Source organism: Montipora capricornis, chromosome 12 (genome assembly GCF_036669925.1).
Source record: "Montipora capricornis isolate CH-2021 chromosome 12, ASM3666992v2, whole genome shotgun sequence".
Classification (NCBI taxonomy): Eukaryota; Metazoa; Cnidaria; class Anthozoa; order Scleractinia; family Acroporidae; genus Montipora; species Montipora capricornis.
In genome coordinates, this window is record NC_090894.1 from 14,441,061 (window position 1) to 14,466,060 (window position 25,000).

A 25,000-nucleotide genomic window follows, 5' to 3' on the forward strand; every position below is an offset into this window, starting at 1 on the left:
AGGCTTTCGGCGTTGATTAAAGAGTGCACTCAGATTTTCTTAACTGAAACGTGGCCTAAAAGATTCGCAATGGGGAAATCATAGCCCCTGAGGTTTACGGAAAGGTCGTATTTGCTGTTTTGGCAGTCAGCTAGCATTTTCGGAAAGAAAATAGTTCCCTAGAAAGTTCGTGGAAAATTCATTTCAGCTAGTATTGTCAGCAAAGGAAGATTTTGTTCCCTAACATTTTCGGTTAATTAAAATTTCAGCTAAGGAATCCGAATGATATCAAGTTTTTCTAGCTAACAAAAATATCACTTTAAACAGACTATTAGACTGCGAGCAGTCCCTTCATAAATCAGTCGATCGGTTCGCTTTTCTGAGGCAGGCGTGTTTTGTTACGCACACAAATAAAATGACCGAAGTAGGCTTGGGAAGAGAAGTGTACACTTCGGTATTTCATTTGTTTGCGTGACAAAACACGACTTCCTCATAAAAGCGGGCCACTTGACTGATTAATGAAGGGACTGCTCGCAGTCTATTTAAACACCATAAGGTACTTTAAAATGCCTTTCTACAGCTTTTGGTTGATTTGGCTCGTTGGGTACCCCTGAGACATTTACGGACGACATAACAAATACTTAATGACTTTGTGATAATCGACAAATATTGAAAAAGAATTCGAAAAGTGCAAACACGACTTGTTCTTCGCAATAATTGTTTAACAACATTCGTGGCATTCAAACCTTGTAAAGAAGCGTTCTAGTGAGACAGGATTGCAGCGTCCGGGAACGTTCGAAAATTGTCTAAAGTAACAATAAATTACGAATTGAAAATGGCTATCTTAGAAGCTGGCTACGCGGTACGCGGAAGGTACTCAATTCAAGATGGAAGGCTATATTAGATGCTGGCCACGCGGTTACGCGGTACGCAGTGAGATAATCAATTCGAGCGCTTAGGCTTAATCAGTAAACGAGTGCTATTTTCTTCACACGAACTCGTGAAAAGTGTAGTTAACCGAACCGTAAAATGAAAGCTTAATTAGATGTTAAAAGAGAGTTAAGGCCTAATCAAAATTCACAATCGATCACTGCTTAATTCGCGAGTCACGAATATATATATATATATATATATATATATATATATATATATATATATATATATATATATATAGTATAAATACACAGGTCATTATTTCAAAAAAGAGAAAAAAAAAACCTCAACGCGAAATCATCTTTACTTACAGTGGCAAAACGACTACTGGCAGCCATTTTGTCCGTCGAGGTGATTATCGGCTGATAATCCGAGATAGCGAGCCAATGAGAACGCGCGATTTTGTATGATCATCATAATCAAAAAGAGGTGGCGATCGAGCCAGTTAGAGTGCTCAATACATAGGTAGAGCGTAACTATAGAGGGCTGTGAGAATTAAAACATAGCCACACGATAATTGCCCTACAGGCCTGTTTCGTAAGGTTTGAAGCCTCATTCTTGAGGAGTTTTATTCACACTGCTGCGCCCTTATTTTTATATCACAAACACTACGTAAATTTACATACATGTTGGTTTTTATGAGCTAAGTTAATTGTTCTGTTGTAGCGCCTTCTCTCGGTGCCTGCATGATGATACTAACTCGTTTCTTTTGTTCAATGTACATCGCTCCGGTTCACAGATAATGACAACTTTCTCGTGCAAGCATAAATTACAACGTTTAGTTGAACTGCTGTACGGTTTAGCGCGGCAAACAATTGCCATGTAATTTCATGCTCTATGTTGTCTGTCGATTAATTGCTTTACATTGCTCGTACAGCTATAACTGATTTTAATAGTATTCCGGTTGAAAACCTTGTTCAGGGTGTGGCCCCGAGAAAAACACATGTCCACGATTGCTAAGAATTTCTTCCCTATGTTGGTGCTAACACTCTTACTGAATGGGGGGTCGAACCAAAGGATGTTGCGTTCTCGGTTTCTCCTATGGCCGGTCCTGGGGGGTCAAATTTCAGCCTGTAATTGTAGTCACTCTCGTCCAGAACTCAGGTCTGGTAGGGTGGTGCTTCACGGTCGAAAGGATCTTTCATCCGACGAAATGGACCGTAGGCGTCTATTGATCCCTGCTGGAATATTTTTCACGACGGAGGGGAGGGGGGAGGGGGGTTGCTTTCTTTGTTGACGTATAGAAGGCTGGCGTTAGGTTTAGTATAGGGCCTATAGGCGTTGTCGTTGAGATCAAGCGTGACGTCCAGGAAGTCTGCAATTTTTTGTTGACTTCGATTGTGATATTGAGGCCATGCTTTGAATACAAGGCAAATGTCATTGTTGATCCTTTTGTTCCCTCTGGGCGTGGCGTTTGAGACCGCTAGGCCGTCGTCCCTATACAAGCCTATATTGCCCCCACACTTGGTCTTGAGCTGTGACAGCAAAAAGCAGCCTATAAGCTCGCACGTTTCAGCGCCGTCGAAGCTGCTCATTGTGACGTCGAAGATGCTGGTCTCGCACTTTTCTTTTCCCATGATTTTGCTGCTTGTGAGTGAGAAGGGATTTTTTAGCTTGGATGACAATATTCCTTTCCTCTGCCTGTGATGTTGCGGTAAGCAGACGCAAAGTCCAACGCTTTATTCAACAACTCCTCACTGATCGATGGATAAAACTCCACAATATCAAAGCAGATGAAGCTGTGCTGTTTTTTGTTGTCGATTTTCTTGAACCAGTCGATAACAGATAAAGTGTTTTTCCACTGGTTTATTGCGGTGGCTACAATTACTTTGGCGTTAACCCTGTCCAAAATTTGCCTGCTTATTTTTCCTACCTGAGATTTGGTTGGGTTAATTAGTCGGCAGGTAGGTTTATTTGCAAAGTTCGGCTTATGATCTTTTAGGGTAATGAACGCTTCTCTCTTCGCTGTAAGCAACCACCACCCTCCCCCCCCCCCCTCCCCTCCGTCGTGAAAAATATTCCAGTAGGGATCAATAAACGCCTATCGTCCATTTCGTCGGATGAAAGATCCTTTCGACCGTGAAGCACCACCCTACCAGAACTGAGTTCTGGACGAGAGTGACTACAATTACAGGCTGAAATTTGACCCCCCAGGACCGGCCATAGGAGAAACCGAGAACGCAACATCCTCTGGTTTAACCCCCAATTCAGTAAGAGTGTTAGCATCAACATCGGGAAGAAATTCTCAGCATTCGTGGACATGTGGTTTCCTCGGGGCCACACCCTGAACGAGAGTTTCAACCGGAATACTATTAAAATCAGTTATAGCTGTATGAGCAATGTAATTTCATGACACTCAACAATCTTCGCACTAGTAAGTCGTTGCAATTAATTGGATTTTAATACCAGGAACTTAAAGAAATATTGTTGGCTTCCCAAATAAACTTCATTTTTCACTATAGAGACAAAACAGATCTTTTTCTGAAGTTAAAAACTAGGCTACCTATTAATCATTTGTCAAAAAGAAAAAATTCCTCGCGTATCACAATTCAACCCACGTATGCAAATTTGTTAGGCTCGAATATTACACAACATGATGAAGTCACGGAGGCAAACAGTTGTCACAAAAACCTTCGCCAGCCAAACATGTATTGAGACCCACAACATATTTGCTATTAGGCCATCCCCCCTTTTTTCGTTTAGCGTCGAATGCGTTTCCTGATATTGGGTCGGTCAATTACCTGTTAAGAGTTGAGTACAAATAAATACAAATAGCCAGACAACAGAGATCACAGATCCACTTAAGGTATTTGATTCCTTCTGTCTTTGTTAAACCCGTAAGTTACCAGATATTTTTCCATTTGTTTTCAGTGTTGTACAGGCATAACACCACCCTTGGTAAAATATTAGAAATACATCGTATAAACTCTTGTTCTTCGGCCATCGTAGCTTCATTAGGAAAATAACACAAACAGCGGTGATAAACATTGTATTCCAACGCATTTTTATAAAACTTGACGTTTCGTATGCTAGTCAACACACATTTTCAAAAGTGACCGTTACAATTTTTAAAAACTATATATATATCGTAAACAAAATTGTAACGGTCACTTTTGAAAATGTGTGTTGACTAGCATACGAAACGTCAGGTTTTATAAAAATGCATTGGAATACAATGTTTATCACCACTGTTTGTGTTATTTTCCTAATTAGAAATACAGTTCACTGTGATTACAACGGGCGAAAGATTGTTGTCGAAGTCCATTACTAGTCGCTTTTTAAGATTCCAGATACTAATTTTTCGCCGCCTGTCTTGTTTATCCAATTGACGTTCCATTCTTGAGCTCCATAAAGGTATATTTTATAAAGACCCACTAAAACGCCCTTTGCTTTCAACGACTTCGACGCCATTGCAGGTTAATTAAATATTCTCCTGTGTCTACCAGAAAAATCTACGCATTTCCACCACTCCCTTGAACCTAACAAAATACGGGCAAAGACTCTATGCACAAAGACACCACTTTGCAGGGGAGTGACGGGAAGACAAAAAACAAAAACAAAACAAAGAAAAGGGACTACTTTTCTCTGGTTGCGAATCATTTAGGTGATGTTTTAGTAAAGAAATCCGTAGCTGTTTGGCAACGTAGAACCGAAATTCTTAGAACAGTATGACTCTCCCGAACACATATTTCACCCAAGATCATCGTTGGGTGCCCCTAAATAGTGTGGGATACCACAAGTATCCCACACAAAAAGTCGTATCTAACGGTTCCCAATATCATAATGACAAGATAACAACCTTCTTCCAGGATCTTGCATTAAAGCTGAGAAATGATATCAGTCTTGCAATTACTATTACACACTCTTCCTTTCATTTTAATTTTGTTTAAGCCATACTGCACTTGACCCATAAGGCCATGAAAATAGTTTCGCACTTTGTGCACGATATTCAGCGTTAGTCATTGCATGGATGATGCACAGAACGTTCTTGCCAAATATATAGTCTGCTTTAATTCACAAGATAAGTCAGTTGGATTAGCCTTCCATTCGTTTCCAATATTCTTTTTTTTTTTTCGTATAGGATTCAACCTCCTCAAGTTATGGAAAAAGAAAATCAACAAAGCGTTCGCTTCGGGAAAGCTGGTAAGTGAAGAGTCATTCCATCAAATTACTGAATACACAGAGAAGAATTTCATAATGACCAAGTGTTTGGTTGCGTTATCAATGGCAAATGACTTTTTTTTTTCTCCAGATCATTATCGCTCAGTTGCCAAAGATTATGACAACTTCTACCAAGCACGTCACGAGGCCATGTTACCGGTTCTTTTGAAATATTTCGATGATGTTGAACCCGACCATGTTGTAGTCGATATTGGCAGTGGAACTGGGTTCTTTGGAGAGAGGATTTTTGAGGCGCGGCAACTAAAAAATGCGATTTGGTGCGTGGATCCCAGCCCTGAAATGCAAGCAGTAGCCAAGCAAAGAAAAGGAGTTTATGCCGTGACAAAAACAGCGGAGGAGTTTATAGCCGATTCTAAATTCGACCAGCTCTTTGATAAGGTGTCAATTGTTAATTCTTTTCATCATTTTAGTCGGCCTATAGAGGTCCTCAAGGGTTTAAGAGCCCATTTGAAACCAAGTGGTGAGGTTTTGGTCGTAATCGAGGATACATCCACAGGCAGTGGGCTCCCGCACTTCACTAAAGAAGAGGAAAATTTCCGAGATGCCTTTCAACAATGCACTAAAGAGAGCATTTCCGCAGTTTTTCGGCAGGCAGATTTTAAAGTTGAAGTCTTGGAGGAAAAGATCATGTGGATTGTAAAGAAATCCCTGTGGTATGAAATGCTTCGTGGTCGTTTCTACAGCACATTAAGTGAGCTTTCTGACGAGGAAATAGAAGATGGCATCGTTGAGTTGGAAATGGGGAAGTTCAAGAGTTTGAGCCCTCATGACGACGTTCGAATTCCCTTTCCATTTCATGTTTTTAGAGCCACTAAACCAGCGGCTAAGAGCACGGAACTCGCACCATGAGAACCCGCGAAGGCACCAGCAAAGTGGCCACTAAAATATCTTCAAAACAAGTTTTTCCTATCTCCTACTGAACCAGCGACTTAGAAAATGTAGACCACATCGTCATAAAACGTAGCGGTCACTATAGAAAGTATTAAAGAAAAGGTTCGAAAATGCTCCAAATAGTTTTCTAGTGTGCTTTTTTACATGCATCAGGGCAAGTGCAAGGGTGGCACAGTCGGCCTTGGTGCATAAGGTCCTGAGTTCGATCCCCGGATCTCACATATCCTTGTTTCGACTTCTTCCTTTCAGTGTAGCCTAAGTAGCTTTAAATACCCTTAAAACGGAGCACTGATGGAAAGAGGAGGGTAAAATGAGCGCACCATCGGTTTCCTGGGAGAGTGACTCTCTAGAGAGTAAAGGAACTTCTGACGTTAAATAACGTGTACCTTTACTGGTGAATAACCAGCCACTAATGACGTTAAAAAATCACATGAGTTGTATACCCGTAACCGTTCCTAGAAACTGAAGAATTCTTAGTTTTTCAAGTCCTCATCTTAGCAAAGGAACACAAACCGAAAGAAAGAAGAAAAGAGGGCAGGGGGAGTGATTTAAAAAGAAGGTGAGAAATATGAAGATTTTAAGGTGATTAAAAAGTAAATTTGAAGATTCAAAATTAATGGACGAACACCAAATAGTCCACCCTCAACCTGACGTGCTCCGGCGTTGTAGTGGACTGTCCGGGGTGTTCGAGTATGCCTTCTTTTCTTTTTCTAATTTCTTCATAAAATCACTTCTTATTTCATTAACATCCCAGGGCCCGGTTGTTCGAAAGCCGATTAACTTAATCCAGGATTAGTGTTAATTTTTTTTTTTATGTTTTCAACTTTTTGGTGAGAAATTCTTTCGTTTACTTTTGTTTTACAAGATTGACTTCTTCTAATGTAACGTATTGCCAAATATCAGCTTTTAACAGCATTAAGGATAAGAGAAATAAAATAATTGGTTAATTTTTAATAAGAGATTATCGTCAATCGTCTTTTGAACAACCGGGCACAGGTTTACTGCTTCCTTAAGGGGGCAGAACGGTTAAATGCCTTGTTTTTCCTGTTTTCAGCACTTTTTCTTAATATAAAAACCTCGCCAAGATTTCACTTCGGCTCAACAAGTTCAGAGTCCTTGGCGCAGATTGGCGCAGATTGTTTTGAAGGGATAAAAGTTGGGGGGGGGGGGGGGAGGGGGCGGAATGTGGAAAAATAATGGAAAATTGGAAAATATTGGATTTGAGCTGGGTTGAAAATTAAAATTAAAAGTGAATAATTAATAGACAAAGACCAGATAGCCCGCTACTACAACAAGGTGCCCCTCATCCCGTTAGCGGACTAACTGGACTATGTGTGTATCCATTTCTACCCTTCTACCTTCCTTTCTCAATTCACCCTATTTTCCCAAAAATCCAACCGTAATCATGCACCCTTAATCCCTCCTAATATATTCCTCTATATCGCATTTACATCGAAACTAACACTTCAATATAGATACAAGTTAAAACGCTTCTTTTAAAATGTTTATATAACAATTTAAAAAAATGAAACGTAGCTTGAGCAAAATGCTCGCCCCTACCCCCCTCACGGGGAAGAGTTAACAGGAGAAGAGTCTCCGCAGAGTCCCACCCTCACCGGTCCACCCGCACGAGGGAGCTCTGGGACGTGTTCGACGCGAATAACTTTATATGAGTTGAAAAGCTCTTTGCGTCGCTTGACTCTTTGAGAACGTTGTGTATAATAGATTAAAATCTTATGTTGAATCAAATGGACTTCTGTGTAGCTTTCGTGAGAACATGTCAACTCAGCATGCAATTGTGGATATTGTTAATTTGATTCAAAGGAATATGGATAACAAATTATTCACTTGTGGTGTTTTCTTGAAATATTAATTTGATTCAAAGGAAATATGGATAACAAATTATTCACTTGTGGTGTTTTCTTGACTTGAAAAAGGCTTTTGATTCTGTGGATTATTCAATTCTCCTGAGTAAGCTATCTCAAAATGACTGGTTTTCATTCTACTTAAATGGCCGTGTTCAAACTACTCAAATTGATAATCAAATTTCATCTAAAACAAATATGCTAACAGGGGTCCCACAAGACTCGGTTCTAGGCCCTCTACTTTTCTTGATCTATATTAATGATATTTATAATTCTTCTGAGAAGCTTTTTTATTTATTTGCTGATGATACAAACCTGTTGTATGCTGACAAGGATTTGAAATCAATAGAAAGTGTAATCAACATCGAATTGCAGAAAGTCTGTGGCTGGTTAATTAACCCTTTAGCTACTAGAGATTTGGCCGAAAAACTGGGAGTTTTTTGGTCACTGTCGTACTGTTTAAGAGCTAAATCTCCCTACAAACCCGTTTCCAGGTTGTACACTCCGCGGCCTTTTCAGCCAGGTGCAAAATAAGCGCTTGCAAAGTTCGGGCATGCGCCGAAAACAAAATTTCGTTTTTGGGTTAAAAGTAGCACAAAATTTTCGACTTTCACTTTTCGCTTTCTCTCCTTCCCTCTCTTTCCGCTTTCTTTGCCTCATTTTTTTTTTGAACTTGCTGGGCATTTGGTAGGCCTTATTTTGGTGGGAAGAGTTTCTGAGAAACCTTTCATCATCTTAGAATTAGGTGCTCAGAAAGGTAGGTGGGTAATGGAGCAAGCTTTTAAAAGAGATTTTCAGGTCAGTGTTACATGGTTTTTTTGGCCGTTTCTCCAGTTTCCTTGACTGAATTGTGCTCATTCTGGTATAGTTTGAAAGATCTCTTCTCCCTGCACAAGTTAGTGGACAAAGCTGTTCCTGACCGTTAAAAGTGATGACGTCACAAGGGGTAGATGGGACCGTGGATAAAGCTGGACGTATTTTGCCAGATAGTAATCAAAGGGTTAAATGTTTTTAGACCATCATAAAAGAAGCTTTTAACTACCAGATTAACATAAGGATATATAATAATGCTTCAAATAGTGATACTTCTCTTGAATGCGAAGATTATGTAAAGTTCCTGGGAGTGCTCATCGATAAAATCTTAACCTGGAAATATATCGCTTAATGTTGGAATTATTGCACGATTAAAATACAAGTAAATACGCTTTGCTTTGCGTGGTACAAGTATAAGTATAAATTTTAGGGGTCCAAGAGCGGGCAGCTTTAATAGACAGGAGGCGTTTATTCTCTTAACTTATTTTAACCAACTCTACAAAACTGTATAGAGTATGCTTTCCGCCAAAAACGTTTTATGTTAACAGAATTTCGATTGCGGGCTGACGACTTTTGCACTCGATGGCTTCTAATTTAATTTTTTTTCTCTTTTGCTACAATCAAGAGTGTGCTTTAACGAATGCGACTCGTTTTCATATTATAACCAAACGCTGAAGTCCAGAATCCTTACTGGTTTTCTAGCTGCGTCTAAATCGAACTCCCTAACCGTCCAAGTTTGCGGAAAAGGAAAACGCGAAGTGGGTCCGTGTCATTCGGATGCGACGCCAACGACGTGCTTTGCAACCAAAGACGCAACAAGTGACGGTAGTTCAATATGGATAACATCGAACAAAAGCGCCATCAATGACGTCATCATTGACGTCAAATGTAATTATTAGTTGCAATAAGTGACTGAACAAAAGCAGTGAGCAGTTTTGAGATATAACACATGAGGACGTTTCCCATCTGTTTGTAGTCAGGCTGTGAAGTAAATCGAGGCAGTCGGACCAGGGAAAAGTTTTTTTTTCGTTTGAATTGCTGACGCCGATGACAAGCGCATTCTTTCTTTTCAATAAACAATATACAATACAAGAAGCATTTCAAAATTGACATTTCAATTGGTCCGAAACGTGCATTTTGCATATTGGCAGAGCTATATTGCTTTGCATGGTTCATGAAACTTCATTAGAGTGACAAGGAAAGCAAGTGTATTGACACAATAATGATTCCCTTTTCAAGATTCTTTTCAACAGTTTTTGTCGGTTTAAGCGCCGTGAAAAAAAAAACAATATATCTTTGTAATCTTTTATGAAGGAGAGGCCACGAAAAAAACAAACATGCCATTGAGGTTGATTTGTTTGTTTAAATGTCACAAGAAGGCGGATATTGTTGCTCTAATTTGTTCGCTCTACATATTGGGCTCGTACCTCAGGGTCTTCAATCACAATCACATCCAAATATACCATTTCCGTGTTTATTTTTTCTGCGTTTTTTTCCTTTCAGTTTCCTCAACATTGTAAATCATTGCAGTGAACTAAAAGGATCTACTACATGACCTTTATATATCTGATTAAGTACATTTACGCTTTGAAAAACGTTTTTGGAAACTGTGTCATTGAGTTTTTGAAAGTTTTCTGTTTTTTTTTTATTTATTTGACATGCTTGTTTACATTAAGAAACGTAAAATTTCCTTTCACTTCTGAACAACATTTTGCGGAAAAGGAAATTGAGGAAGTTGTGATTTTAGCACAGTTTTGGCAGCAAACAAGAAAGCCGCACGATCCAGCGTATAAAATGTCGTTCAGTCCATTTGTAACAGAGCCACAAAGTAAACAGACCGCATCGTTTGAGTGAAGGATTCACCTTTATGTCACAATCAGAGCGGAAGTCAAGCGCATCAAATAAGCTTGCGTCAGAAATTACAAAAAAAGAGGGTGTACTTGTTTATGTTGGGTTGTAGCCAATTTTGAGCTCGAATATAAGGTTATAGCTTGCCGTAGAAGGTGTGTTCGAGAGCGATGTCCATTCTTCCGCTTCCTAGGAACAATTCGGATTTTCTAATGAACTCTACGAATGATACACCCACAAGCAAGATGGGCGGTAGTGACTGCCATTTGCTGTCCATGGGAAATATCTACGGCATGATGGTTGTAAATATCTTGTCAGCCGTCGTTGGCTCGGTAGGCAACGTGTTGCTGATTTGCTCCGTTTCCAGGACTCTCAGACTTCAAACAATTTCGAATTTTTTACTTGTTAGTATGGCGGTAGCCGATGTGTTGGTTACAGCGCTGGCGCAGCCTCTGTTTTCGGTCTTCCTTGGTTTTCAAATCGATGGCCAGTGCAGAGGAACTGTGTTACAGTTTTTCCGACTCATTGCCAACATGTCGTGTTCGGCGTCTGTTCTTCACTTGTGCCTCATCAGCATCGATCGCTGCCTGATTATTCTCCATTCACATCACAAATCTATTCGCACGAAAACCCGTCTCAAATTGGCCCTCCTGATCGCATGGGCATTGCCTATCATATATGGTGTCCTGCGCTTGACTATCAGTAAAAAGGGGACTTCGCATTTTACAGTTATTGCTGTTGGCCTCTGCTACGTCGCTATCATCTCATGCTACACTTTAATCATCTTAAAAGTCAAAAAACACATCTCTGATCAATCGATTGAACGTCGTTTAGCGGCAACCATGGCCATAGTGGTTGTAATTTTCACGGTTTGTTGGTTTCCTCTTCTATATTTGCGTTCTGCCTTTGCCGAGGAAAACTTTGGGGTGGCTTACAATTGGGCACGTACTCTGGCCTTGAGCAATTCGTCAATGAATCCGTGGATTTATTGCTTAAGGATCGCTGAGTTTCCCGAAGCTTACAGAAGATTGCTGCGGTGTAAATGTAGCGATGGAACGAGTGAGGGACACGAAATGAACACTGTAACGCGTGTGAGTAACTTGGACCTTAGTCAGCAGAAAAATGCAAGTGTTATAACTCCAAATAGTACAGCGTAATTCGATCAATATCCACGACTCACCCTTGACCCAGCAAATTGGATAAACTACGACAACATGAAAGTATTAGTAGTTTTAATGCTCACATTGCCTTTGGCTGACACGTACGCATATCAAGCAAAGTAATTTAGAGACATTTAGCATTGCGTCCACATGGCAACGGCAAACGGGAAACAGAACGCGGCTGCTTGTCACAAAACCAGGAAAATTCTCTTCTCCCACCAACAGACAAAGAAATGAGCTAAAATCAACGTTTCTTTGAGGTTTGGGAAAATGCAGCTTTCAGCTTGACTTTCTGTTTGCCGTAAACAGGATAAATTTATCTATTATCTTGTGTGCTTTGACAAGCTGCTCAGACTGTTAAAACGCAAAAAGCACACTGTGGGCTTATTAAATATTCCTCCTTTTTTCCTTTTTCAACTTAAAAGACTGACCAGAATCGCAGACAGGAAACCTTTGAGATTCCTACATATTTGAAGGAACTTTATACCGGTATTTTGGTGTTAGTCGTTGACCTCTCAGTGAACTTTTTGTGAGATATCTCGCGACGTACTTTTCTTTTTGGCTTTTGTAACTATTGTTTGTTAATTAATCTTTGCATGCAGGAGATCAAAAGAATTTTGTTTGTATACTGCGCATTTTGTCACGCAAGTTTATTTAAGAGATGTAAGCGAACGATTATAATAACAATGAAATATTATTTGAAAAATGATTTATGTATTTTGCTCGCGAAATGCGAATAAACAAAACGTCAAATCGGATACAAAAAATGAGTTATCGTTGAGTGCCATCCCACGTTACAAAAACAGGAAACTGTTAGATGGGTTTTCGAAGACTAAATAGTAATTAGCTTTATTATTATGAATTCCAATTTTTTTTCGCCCTTATCGGAGTTACATAAACGAGGCTAAGGGGTCATTTTGTATGGAATTGACCCTTAATTAAGCCTCTTTTGTATATAGTTTTAAACAAACAAAAGTGCCAACAGGCTGCTGTTTGGATGCTTTGAGTTTACCCGTGCTTACCCAGAAACCTAAGATTTGGTCATTTTAAGTTTTGGTTTGCAAAGAACGTCAATAAAATGGACTTAACTGTAAGACCCACTTAAAAAGCATGCATAATCATATGCCGTTTTCATACTAAAGATCCTTAATACAACCATGTTTATCTTTTGTAATTTAGATAGTAACGGGACGGGTCGAGACGAGCCCCATGAGCTGGGATATGTGCAAACAGCTGTTCCATTGTAGAGGCGGGAATCACATGCATTTTGCAACTGCCTACCGATTTGAACATGTCTTGGAAAACGCAGCTTATAGCGGAGCTCCAGCGTCCTGAAAGGCCGCCAAGCGGTGCACATACTCATAGGAACCTACTTCATGAGTTGCTTTTCTCATGGTAATCATGCCAAGCGGTATTGCTAGTGGGCGCGTACTTACGACGAAGTTCCCCAATAATTTAATAATCATTTAATAATATCCTAATCATAATAATAATAATAATAATGTATTTTCGATTGGATCGCAGGCTCAAGCCATGTTAACTTTTTGTAACAGGACACTTAGACATAAACGAGGCTTGACTTTTCGCGCGCTTTTTCTGGCTGGACGCGGCTACACGGCCATACTTCGTCAACTAAAGCTCAAGAGTCGACGCTTTTCATGGGAACACCGTAGACAAAAATGACCAGAACCAAGGTTGCTGACCAGCGGTTTTCGTTAAAACAATGGTTTGCTGTTTGCTGGAGGTGCTCAGTCTCGCGGGCTCAGAAAACCTGGTCGTGGTCATTGTTATTTAAGGTTTTTCCTTTTCATGCTCAGGTGGAAAACAGTTTGGAAAACATTTTTTTTACTGCATTTTTCGTCAAGGCTAAACAAACTGAAGAAATTCAAAATTGTTTTACCCCGTAAATTCGTTGTTTAAGGAAGGCCAATAAGAGTAAATAACCGGCCTGGAGCTCCGCTTTTAGGCTTGGCTAAATCAATATTTTCATATAGCAGAAAGACTTGTCATCGCGTTCATGCGTGCGGGCTGGCGTTGTGGTGAGAGCACTCGCCTCCCACCAATGTGACCCGGGTTCGATTCCCAGACTCGGCGTCAGATGTGGGTTGAGTTTGTTGGTTCTCTACTCTGCTCCGAGAGGTCTTTCTCCGGGTACTCCGGTTTTCCGCTCTACTCAAGAAATTAGTTGATTTCAGTTTACAGTTTCCCCAGTTAGCGCTCTAGCACTAGAACGACTAGACACCTAAATGAAGTTCCTTTCCTTTTAATAATAATAATATATATATATATAACTGAATAAATGTTTGAAAGAAGATTTGCCCTGAGCGGGATTTGAACCCCAACCCCCCGCAACTAGTCGGGTGTGATCACCACTACACCACCAGGACAACCATGCTGGCAACACAGCCGTCGAAGAGGTGATTCACGTGGTTAAGGAGTGGACCTCCCGGGAAATTTTCTTTCAAGGTGACTTGTCATCCGCTAAGTTGACTACGGTCGTGCATCATTAACTTGATCCTTAGTTGGGTTTCAAGCGAAGTTATAGGCTCCCCTACCTTGTCACCTTTCCCGGGAGGCCCACGCCTTAACCACGTAAATCACCTCTTCGATGGCTGTGTTGCCAGCATGGTTGTCCTGGTGGTGTAGTGGTGATCACACCCGACTAGTAATGGGGGGACGTGGGTTCAAATCCCGCTCAGGGCAAATTTTCTTTCAAACATTTATTCAGTTAAAAATATGATTATTTGGGGTGTGCATTGTCAGGGTTTCTCTCCTACACTTTCTCTATATCTATATATATATATACATAGTCAAGTCAAAAAGTCGATATCATTGTCAAAAAGAAATGTCTTAAGTTCTTTCTTGAAAATGTCTACAGAAGCTGCCTGTTTAATATACGAGGGTAGTTGGTTTGGGTGCTTAGGTGCACACGAAGAGAAAGCACTTCCACCATAGTAGTTTGTTCTGATTCTAAGGACACGGAGGAGATGTCTTGATCCAGATCTAAAAAATTCTAGTTGGCACATACAGGTCTAATAAGTCCCTTAAATAGTCTGGAGCAAGCCCTTTCAGCGATTTGTACGTCAGTAAGAGTATCTCGTAAATTATTCTCTTCTTGATTGGAAGCCAGTGAAGTTTCCTAAATATTGATGTGGTGAAAATGTCGGTCTGAAATTCGCAATTATTGGCTGAGAAAACCATCGTCATTGTAGTGGATAGTGAAGTTTCATCGTCAATTTACAGTAAAAGGAAGTTTTTCCCCCTTTATGCCCGCCTTTAAGTTCATCAGTGCCACTTCCAACATTTTCATTCTTGTGTTTAAAGTTGCTGTTCCTGAATGCGGGGTCAAGATGACATTAGGTAATTTCAATAGGGCGTGGTCTCGTGGGAGCAGTTCTGGTTCTGTCACATCCAACGCGGCTGTTCTTATCACTCCGTTCTGTAGTGCATTTGTCAAGTCAGCGTGGTTGACAAGTCCCCCACGTGAAATATTGACCAGTGTTGCGGTTGGCTTCATCATCGATAGTTCCTTAGCTGTTATCATGTGTTTTGTTTCATGTGTCAGAGGAGTGGAAAGAACCACAAAGTCAGACCGAGACAGCAGTTCTGCTAGAGTACTGCAGTACTGGGCACCTGTGTAACACAACAACAAAGAGAGTGTGTTATCAAATGAAACCATGTTGTCTCGCAGTGATGAGCGCAAATTTCTATTGCGTCGAGAAGCCTGAAAAATTTTCAGGACTTCAACGGGATTTGAACCCGCGACCTCGCGATGCCGGTGCGATCCTCTAACCAACTGAGCTATGAAGCCACTGACGTTGGGAGCTGGTCACTTCTGAGTTCACAACTTCCCGTGATAAGTAATTATGAGTGAAAGATATATATGAAATACATCATATATTGCACTGCGGGTATGAAATCAAATGAAACCATGTTGCCTCGCAGTGATGAGCGATACCGGTGCGATGCTCTGAACAACTGAGCTATGAAGCCACTGACGTTGGGAGCTGGTCACCTCTGAGTTCACAACTTCCCGTGATAAGCAATTATGAGTGAGCGGGTATGAAATCAAATGAAACCATGTTGTCTCGCAGTGATGAGCACAAATTTCTATTGCGTCGAGAAGCCTGAAAATTTTTCAGGACTTCAACGAGATTTGAACCCGCGACCTCGCGATACCGGTGCGATGCTCTAACCAACTGAGCTATGAAGCCACTGACGTTGGGAGCTGGTCACTTCCCAGCTGCACTTCCCAGCTGCTTTTGTAAATAGCCAACTGGTTTGCCTCCGGCCAGTTGGGATTCTTAACAGTTGTTGTTGTTGTGTTCTGTTGTTTCGTTGATTGTTTCATTGGCCCTGAAAAGCCCCTATGGGGAGCGGTCAATTAAGTATGTATTGTATTGTATTGTATTGTATCGTATTGTAACGTTCCAGGAACTGAATTACGAGGTGCGGTGTTGAAGCTACGACAGAAAATTCAAATTCGCTGCCTTGTGTTCACGTTCTCCGTATTCCATCAAACTTGAGGATTGGTCATTTTACGTCGCAGATTTGCCGAAAACGTGAAAGAAATGTACAAAAATAAAAAATGCACGTGCGGAGCGTGCAAAGCTATTGTTTTTGCTCATTAAATATGCAAACATTGTGACGTTTTCGTTGCCGTCGCGTCGTAGATCTTAAACTTCCTAAATGAAGAACTTCCAGAAATACGTCAAAGAACACGTCACTTCATAATTAACTTCGCGCTATCGTATTACAATTACTCTATCTGGTTTACGTTGTTAATAGTTCTTAAAAAATAATGATGAACTTTATTTATGGTGGCTCAAACCAGTTTCAACACTTGAAAGAAACGTTCTTATTAGAAGGATTGGCACTACAACACTTTATCACTTAAAATGCTACTATGATCAAATTTTTATCCCTTGAATTTTTAGGTTTATCATATAGAATTCCAGGAAAGATAAAAAAAACCCGGTCTACCGTTTGGAAACATCTGCATTGGTTCCAGAGATATTTAAATTTGAAAAATGTGTAAAATATGCAAATGAGATTACTGATGACGTCATTCACTCAACACAATATAAAATCACGTAAACTTGTTAGGCGAATAGTTATACAGGCAACACACCTTCGGCTGTAAAGAACTTGGACCCCATGGCAACTCACTCTTTCTCCAGTTTCCTTCAACCTGATTCAATATTTTTGGTGATCATATTTTGGTGATCATAAGGGACCGTTCATTTTTTATGGGGTAGGGGGGGGCTGGTGGAATTTGGAGGAGTGTAATTTGAAAATTGTTTCACCCCCCCCCCCCCCAATTTCCGATTTTTTTTCTCCTGGCCCCCCCTCATCAGAGTAATTTTTTGGAAGGCCCCCCCCCCCTTGAATAAAAAATACATATGGTGTTAAAAGTTACTGCAGCATTAAAGTTTCGTTTTGTTACATTTCACATAATTTATTGAAAGAAACCTGAAAGCTAGAAAGCTGCTTTTAACAAATCACTCAAAAGAATGAAAAGTCAATTTCTGCTCTTCTTGTTACAGCTCGTCCTGAGCGTGTTGTAGCTGGCCGCTCGTCTGCGTATTCCTCATCTGAGGCGATAAAAGCAAGAACGACATCATTTGAGTCGTCTTCAGAGTCAGGGGCATCACTCTTGTAGTCATCATCAGTTTCCTCTCCCTCACTGCTTTTAGTACTTTCATGCCCCTCCCATTAAATTTCTCAGAAAAAGCCTTCGTAACGCGGTCAGTTCCAATTACAGGACTCAAATTACTGGTCTTTGTTTAATATGCACTTGACAACAACATTTTATGAATGAAAAGAAAGTTGTTACTATTCAAGACTGTTATTATGGTACGTTCACTGTTATTATAAAATATATAAAAAGCTGTTGAGAAGCTTTCTTGAATACCCTGGAAATGTTTTAGTATATTTGCTATAAATAAAAGAGGTCAATTTTTTCCTCAATTTGTAAAATCTCTTATCCTATTTTTAATCTAATTTTTTCGTCCAACCCCCCCCCCTTTTCCTTCATTTTTTTTCGGCTGGGAACCCCCATCAAGCCAATTTTTTTTTGGTGCCCCCCCCGCCCAAATCCCACCAGCCCCCCTTTCTCATAAAAAATGAACGGTCCCTAAGCTAGAAAAACATGGAGAAAGGCAGCAACTCGACCTAACGTATTTATATGCTTGCAGGATCATGCAGATGATGTACCGTTGCCAAACAAAATAGAACGCCAAAGGTGGCCAGCAAAGCCTTTAATATCAGGGAGCCCAGAATGTTGCCATGGTAACAGAACTGATATATGATCATAATTCAGTTGAGTTTAAGACGTCATCACTTCGCTAATTTGCATATTACGAAAACTTGGATATCTTTGGAACAAAAAGAGATACTTGAAAATAGTAAACACCATTTTTCTTCTCGTACAGGCTACATGTGTATGTCTTTAAATGGCTTAGATAGGAAAGATGTAAATTTCGTCATAGTAGCACTTTAACAGTTTGTTGTGGTACGATATCAATGTATCAATAGGAACCAGCTTTTCCAATAGTAAGTGAGCAAAAACCAGGAATACTGTTCCCAAATGTCCACAGGCTATCACCCATGGGCGTGGCTCCCACAATAGTAATGGGTTGGAGTTGACTTTATAATTCACTTTGATGCTTTGATATAAAAAAGGAGAGAAAAATTGTACTGCTTTTGTGATGGTGAAAGCCAGGGAACAAGTTTATAATGGCCATTTATAACAGCTGTCGAACGATGCACAAGCCATGTTACATGTAAGGGTGAAAAAGTCATTCCTCTAAATTGGACTTAATTACAGTCTATGGAACTTGTTTGCATGAGGTTTCTGTTATTTTTAAAAAAAGTTCTTTCCAGAAAAAACTTAAATCAAGACACATGAAAATTCTTGCAAAAAGTGACTAATATCTTGAAAGATCATGATCTACGTCATAAATGTACCAAAAGACTCTGCACTGTTCCATTTAATGTACTTTTCTGCAATGGATGCTGCAATATATGACATACTTACTCTATCAACTCTGGTCTATTTCCTTGACCTTAATACACTTGATGTTTTTTGCGATATTTTTAATCATATCTCTCTCAAAAAACATCCACTAGAAAACTGAATTGTGTGAAAAAGATATTTCAATAATGTTCCTCACCAAATTGCTCCTCATCAACATCCCGCCGTTTCCTGTTATGATAGAGAACTGTCATGTCAAAGCCTTTAGCTCTCTTGGCTATGGCACTCCCAATCCTTCCCATTCCAACAATTCCAATTGTGGATCCACAAACCTCAGAGCCAAACAAGTGAGGTAACTGTTATTGATGTTAAAGGATAGAAAACAATGAATAAGATGACCTGACGTGCTAAGTGTTCAATGCACAATTGAGCAAATTCTTAAGACTTACAAGTGTTAAGAAAATCTCTCTTTCATCTATTACCTGTACTTCAAAAGTACACATTATTTCATTGACTATGACTAATAGGCAACTTTCACAATAGCGTCATTTGAATACAACTACCAGAATTCAGTATGTTTTCCTTTTCTTATTTAGATTTTGTATTCCCAATGGAGTAAAAATAGCAGTAGCTCTAATTAGCACAAGACAAGCAAAACTTGTAGGATTCTGGTACTTGTAATCAAATGACATCATCATGCAAATGTCCTATTATACCCATGTTAGCCCACAAGTCAAGTTAGTGCCAAATGTTCACAGGCATTGCGTGCCGTAGAACAAAATTATTTTCATGTATGAAGAAGAAGATCCTGCCTAAGCTGAAATTCATCCAATCAGATCGTCACAATAAGTAATGAGGATTTCCATAACAAAAACAAATGGTCGAAAAGCCTGTTGGTTGAAAGTGGGCCTTTAAAGGCCCGGTTTCACCATCAATGCATTGCGCGCCCCGTGCATCTCTAATTGATTTCTTGCAGTTGAAAATGATGGAAAAGTAGATTCGCCTTGAAATCCGTTTCAATCCACTATTATTTACCTATTCTAGATTCTCAAAAAAGTATAAATAAGTACCTCTGTTATCGTAGTTTATCTTTTTGTTGTTATTTCGGTTCGTGTTCCCGATTAGTCTTTCATTTCGATAGTTTATAGTAGCATGTAGATGTTGTGATCGGCAATGGCGGAGAGGGAACGAAGTGCTCGTGTTGGAAGACCTCGTTTACCTGGGACAGCAAAGTACATTCGTCTTCGCGAATCCGTGTTTAATCTCTGGCAAGAACGAAAGGAAAGCCACGGAAAGCTTATTAACAGTGAGTTTGCAGAAGTTCTCCTGCATCGAAGTCATGGAAGGTATTTTTCTGTCATTCGTTTCTTGGCATGTTCTTTCGTTTGAGCGAGCGAGCGATAGGCTTGAGCGAATACCTCTAATCTGGAGACAGAACCTTATTAGAATTTTTATTTTCTATTTTCCTTTCAGAGATGTCAGGGATCCTGTGGCCAGTGGTGATCGTTCATTTCAGGTTTCAACAACTCAAGATGTAGGTAAGCCCATAAGTTGACAGACTGTGTATATTGACGTGTATACATGTATTCTATGTGTATATCCCAGCAATACGTTGAATCGATAAATCTGTTCATTGAATGTCCTCTTGTCATTCTTTTTCTTTCATTTTCCAATAACTAGAAATGTTGATGTTTTGAAAGGGCTCATGCATATTCTGTTATTTATCTAGTTCATTTATTTTGCTTATTTTGTGTTTCATGCAGACTTGATTCCTTTGTGTTCTACACCAGCTCGTGGTATGCCCGATGGACAGCCATTTAATTTGTAGAAGTAATTTTTTTGGCAAAGTATGTGAAATGATGTGAATAAAGTTAATCTCCAATTGTCAGCTTTATGTTCTTTCTTTTTATTATATACCAGGGTTGCCATGGTCATGGAAATGTCAGGGAAAAACAGACAAAAATAAAAAAAATTCAAGTTCAGGGAAGATCTTAGAAGTTTGTAATAGTCAGTGAAAAGTGAGGGGATTACATTTTCTGGCAGAAAAGCATTATTAAAACTGATCAATTTGAATGACATTTGCAGGAATAGCAGTTTTGATCAGGTTTGAGCAGTTTCGAGTTTTTTTTTATTATTCAGCTAGCTAATTTCAGGTCGGTGAAAATTGCCCAGAAGTCAGGGAACATTCAGGGAATTTTTCAGCTACTGATGAGTAGCAAACCTGTTGATACAATGTTTATATTTTTCATTTTATTAACACTCAGGCGAGGCAACAACCATATTACAAGTTCTAAGCCGATGTGAAAATATTTACGATGTAAAGGGTAGTAGTTTATCCAAGCCACTGCCAAAAAATAATAATTACAGATGTTGATCAAATTGAAACTAAGGGAACTGGTCAAAACAAGTGAACTCGAGGAGGACCCACCTAGACTAAGCGGGGAAGTTTCACACAACCAATCTTTTGAGCCCGATGGAGTACATGTTATTAGCTTGAAAATTTGACAGGGGACCTTCATTGTTTGTGTGCATATGAAGTTTACATATTATTCAGGTAAACTGCACAAAAACAGTTCACGAAGGAACGGGGGCAGAAGGGGGCAGAAGGGGGGGTGGGGGGTTTAGAAGTGACACTAAGTCTTTCAGTGGAGTGGTGGGTCCTGTCTGTGTAAATCAGTTTTGACCAGCTCCCTAAAGGTTAGTTGGATATGACTGATTGACAGTTTTTTGTGGCTTAGTTGTTTCTAAATCCCATGTATCTGCCATCAGCAGAAGGGTAAGCCTGTCGAATCAACCTTACTACACAGGCAGGTAGGACACGCCTGTTTCCCCTACCCAACTTGCCATACTTCCATAGAGCAAACTGGCGATAAGTTGCTTTGCGGAAACTTTCCATTGAGAAATTGAACTCATCTGCCCTAATGTCACACCGTGCTTTGATGCACACCTCAAGAATATCTCTGTCGAGACAAATATTGTTGAATGTTCTATAAGAAGTGATACATTGTCGCTTCTTACAGCAAACATTTTCCTGTTCAGTTTCCATGGGAACGCAGACACGACATTGACACCATGGAAGGTCACTCGGGGGTGAAGGTTCCTCAGGTAAGTTCTCCGCAACCAGTTGTTTAGCAAAATCTAAACTGCCCCTGCCCATACTCAATAATCTAACCAGCAGGCTATCCTTGGCAGACTCATCCAGTCCTTGAATGAATTCCTATAAGCATATAGATTGAAAATAAATTAAACAAGGACTATGAAAATGTGTGAACCTCTGAGCTTTCTTTTATAACTACTATTTTTGTAATTATTGCCAATGTAACATAATTTTATATTTTCTCTGGGAGCAAATTACTTTGAATTCAGAATCACTCCACACTAAAGAGTTGCAAGACAGACGCGCCATGTTTACATAAAACACATGTCTGATATAAACTCCAAGTATTCTGGTTGTGTATAGTGCAACTGGGATTGTAGAATTAAGCTTCAGATAAAAGGGGCTACAGTCCATCATGGTCATGAACAATCCATCCAAACTAAACCATGATCAAAGAAGGAAAAGAAACAACTTTTAATGAAGGTTTACCTGAATCGCTGTAGAAGATTGCTCGACGTCTGCCTCGAAGCGATCGGCGCCATCCGGAATGACATTTTCCTGTCTTCTTTGAGTGACCACGGTCGCTGCCACCTGTATAGTGAATAACATGAGCGATGTTTCGGAGAAGTCGCTTAAAGAATTACTGGTTTTGATCGTGTATAGATTTATCATTACCTGATTCGTACACTTCGATCTGTTGCATTTGCAAGCTTCTGCACAATGAAGGTTTGATTCTTTGCAAGGACATAATCCTCTTCCCCGCTTTTTTGCGCATTTCCCTGAACATGAACAGGTTATCCTTGTATTTTCTGCGTTTCCTGGTTCCTGAAATGGATTGAATACATATTAACAGGAGCTAGTTTTAGCGAAATGTAAAATTACTGGCGCGCGTGCTTCGCATTGAAAAATCGAAATATCTCACCTCGGTAGTGATGTCTATTTTTCCTTCATCGTCCTCCTTCACGTCTGCAATTCCTGAGCCATAAAAATTAACACTTTGGTATTCCTGATAGCTCGCCACAACCGACTAAATGAAGATTTTGACTTCGAAAACCTAACGCGATATTTGACAATAACTTGCCGCTTCCACAGTAAATTGCCGCAACACGAGAAATTCAGGGAAACCCCATGATCTGGTAACAGCCAATCACAAATGGCCTTGGCATTTCAAAACAATAATAAACGCCTGCAAAGCATGTGGGTGAAACCGGGCCTTTAAGGGTCATTGAAGAGATGTCAAATAACATAACATTATACATTGAACTCACTATCTCTTTTCTGATTGGCTGAAAGCGTACAGTGAATTTTCGAGATCAGCGCCTGTGACGTCATAACTGCAGATTATACAGTTATCATGTCAAGGTCACTCAAGGTCACGAGTTATCATGTCATGTATGACCGCAGTGCATGATTTCAGAGGGAAATCATGTAAAGTTCGTGCGCTTTGTGTTGCTTGCCATCAGTGAAGAAGCAAAAAAATGACTTCCAGGTTTGTTTTGTATAGGTAATCACTGGAGGCCGAGTACTATTAAGGATTAATTGCACGAGTGTTTTGGAAATTTTCCAAAATTGCCCGCGTCACGAAGCGACGAGGGCAATTTGGAAAATTTGGAAAAAACACAAGTGCAATTAATCCTTAATAATACGAGGACTCATGGGATTACTTGTTTATCAATAAAGGGCAAAATTACTCTTGATTACCAAAAATGCCCTCGATTAAGACAAAATGCCCTCTGTCTCAGCCAATCAGCGCTCAGTAATTTTGCCCTTTATTGATATCTTTAGTTACTTATTTATTGCTATTTACTTTCACGTCAAGCTTTTAATATCATTAATTATTTCTTATTACTATGGTAATGTAATACTAAAAGCCTTGAGGTTAGTCTCAAGTTGATTTACAGCGTCTTCAAGGATTACGAAGTAAAAGAAAAACATGAAATAGAAAAGTGAAAATTTGAAAGATGGCCTGTGTTTGAAATGGCTGAAAAAATAGCATGCATAATCATGTATTTAACTTTCCATACATTTGTCTGTTAACTCCCCCGAGGCGAGGGAAAAAATTCAGGGGCGGATCCTGGATTTTTCTTAGGAGAGGTGCACCAGGAATACAGGAATACCGGAGTTCTTTGGCACGTGGTTTGACTGTTATGACGTACGTCACGTAACGGTGGCTTGGCGCTAGTATGTAACGCAAACCTAAAGAAAACGAAAATTGAATTCTGGCCAAAAATTTGAAATACTACGTACCTTTTTGGTATCTGGACATTTTGAAATTCTGTCCCCTTCTACCACATTTCTGGCAGACGCCATCAATAACGCAAACGCCATGTCTGCTGTAGCATCCGATACAACACCCGGTGTATTTCCGACCGCGATCCCGCGTTCACTGGCCGCCACAACATCAATATGATCAACACCAACACTAGCGCTACTTATTACTTTGAGATTTGGAAATAAGTCCATTACTTTTCCGTCCAGATGATAACGTTTTGCTGGGTAACATACCAAGCCTTCGACTGCTTGGGCAGCCTCCTCCGTGATGTCTCGTGGATCAGCAACTATAAGGTCAAAATCTTTGACGCCTTCGTCAAATTTTTGTTGAATTGCCGGGGGAAAATGAAAGCCGGGTATACAAACAATTAAAGGTCTTGTAAGAGTTTCCATCGAAATAACAGACCTGCTCACAACTCAAATGAACGTGTCTTACCCAGAAGTCCAAGGGAGTTTGTTCATCACGCATTGTAACGCTGGGGGCGTCACGCCACCCTCACACGAGACAATCAATGTGAAAAGTTTACTTACTGAGTACATAACGCGAGATACGAAAAACCACTAAAAAACCACCCTTGAGATGTGGCCAAAGAGACGGACCGACCTAGAATGACTCAACTCTCCCGCGAAAACCTTCAATACCCCGGGCTATCGACTTTCCAGTTCATTTCAGTAATGGCTAAAGTACTTTGCACATCTTACAAATGCATTTGCAGAAACATCACATGTCCGAAGCCAACAGTATTGCTCAGTGATGGAAAAGCTAATAGAGCTGAAAATAGCTTCAAGATGTCTCTTTCTGTTTGGCTGCAAAATATAACTCCTGGCACCTTGCCTTCGTAAACAGCAGCCACAATTTTTTTTTTTTGCCAGGGCTTAGGTCAAGATCTCAAGGGGTTTTTTTAACTTAAGGAATGCCACTTGCCTTGCCATTTAATGTTGACATTCTTTCAACAACAACAACAACAACATTATTTTGCTAAAT

General features: G+C 40.0%; 3 protein-coding genes and 1 long non-coding RNA gene across 6 annotated transcripts in view; 3 read left to right on the forward strand and 1 right to left on the reverse strand.

The window, feature by feature from the left end:
- The window catches only part of LOC138026885 (uncharacterized), a 6,306-nt gene extending 203 nt beyond the window's left edge, over positions 1-6,103 (forward strand). Inside the window, exons 2-3 of the mRNA XM_068874345.1 lie at positions 4,994-5,055; positions 5,165-6,103. Of these exons, the coding sequence (XP_068730446.1) occupies positions 5,013-5,055; positions 5,165-5,943 (822 nt within the window). The 5' untranslated portion in view covers positions 4,994-5,012 and the 3' untranslated portion in view covers positions 5,944-6,103. The remainder of the gene's footprint in view (positions 1-4,993; positions 5,056-5,164) is intronic.
- A 4,037-nt stretch (positions 6,104-10,140) lies between these two features.
- On the forward strand, positions 10,141-12,438 carry LOC138025990 (alpha-1D adrenergic receptor-like). Its single transcript, XM_068873158.1, has one exon. It carries the CDS (start codon positions 10,682-10,684, stop codon positions 11,666-11,668), a length of 987 nt encoding a protein of 328 aa, XP_068729259.1. The 5' UTR covers positions 10,141-10,681; the 3' UTR covers positions 11,669-12,438.
- A 1,480-nt stretch (positions 12,439-13,918) lies between these two features.
- LOC138025989 (probable 2-ketogluconate reductase) lies at positions 13,919-24,539 on the reverse strand. 2 transcript variants are annotated; one of them, XM_068873156.1, is made up of 4 exons: positions 23,992-24,539; positions 18,847-19,003; positions 14,451-15,304; positions 13,919-13,962 (listed from the first exon to the last, which is right to left on the reverse strand). In XM_068873156.1, exons 1-3 carry the CDS (start codon positions 24,406-24,408, stop codon positions 14,904-14,906), a joined length of 975 nt encoding a protein of 324 aa, XP_068729257.1. In that variant the 5' UTR covers positions 24,409-24,539; the 3' UTR covers positions 13,919-13,962; positions 14,451-14,903. The 2 variants fall into 2 exon arrangements, with proteins under 2 accessions (XP_068729257.1, XP_068729256.1); XM_068873155.1 differs by lacking the exons at positions 13,919-13,962; positions 14,451-15,304; positions 18,847-19,003 and adding exons at positions 21,349-21,864; positions 22,234-22,335; positions 22,420-22,569 and having other exon boundaries at positions 23,992-24,420.
- LOC138025991 (uncharacterized) lies at positions 19,570-20,537 on the forward strand. 2 transcript variants are annotated; one of them, XR_011127212.1, is made up of 3 exons: positions 19,595-19,703; positions 19,789-19,993; positions 20,121-20,537. It is a non-coding gene; the product is annotated as an uncharacterized lncRNA (long non-coding RNA). The 2 variants fall into 2 exon arrangements; XR_011127211.1 differs by having other exon boundaries at positions 19,570-19,993.
- Positions 24,540-25,000: the final 461 nt, after the last annotated feature.

Excerpts from the sequence above, each read along its gene's own strand:
- LOC138025990 (XM_068873158.1), top strand. The coding sequence starts at position 10,682 with ATGTCCATTCTTCCGCTTCCTAGGAACAATTCGGATTTTCTAATGAAC.
- LOC138025989 (XM_068873155.1), bottom strand. The coding sequence starts at position 24,408 with ATGGAAACTCTTACAAGACCTTTAATTGTTTGTATACCCGGCTTTCAT. Across the intron at positions 22,336-22,419 it reads GATCGAAGTGTACGAATCAG|GTGGCAGCGACCGTGGTCAC; the intron begins GTAATGATAAAT and ends TTCACTATACAG. Across the intron at positions 21,865-22,233 it reads AATCTTCTACAGCGATTCAG|GAATTCATTCAAGGACTGGA; the intron begins GTAAACCTTCAT and ends ATATGCTTATAG.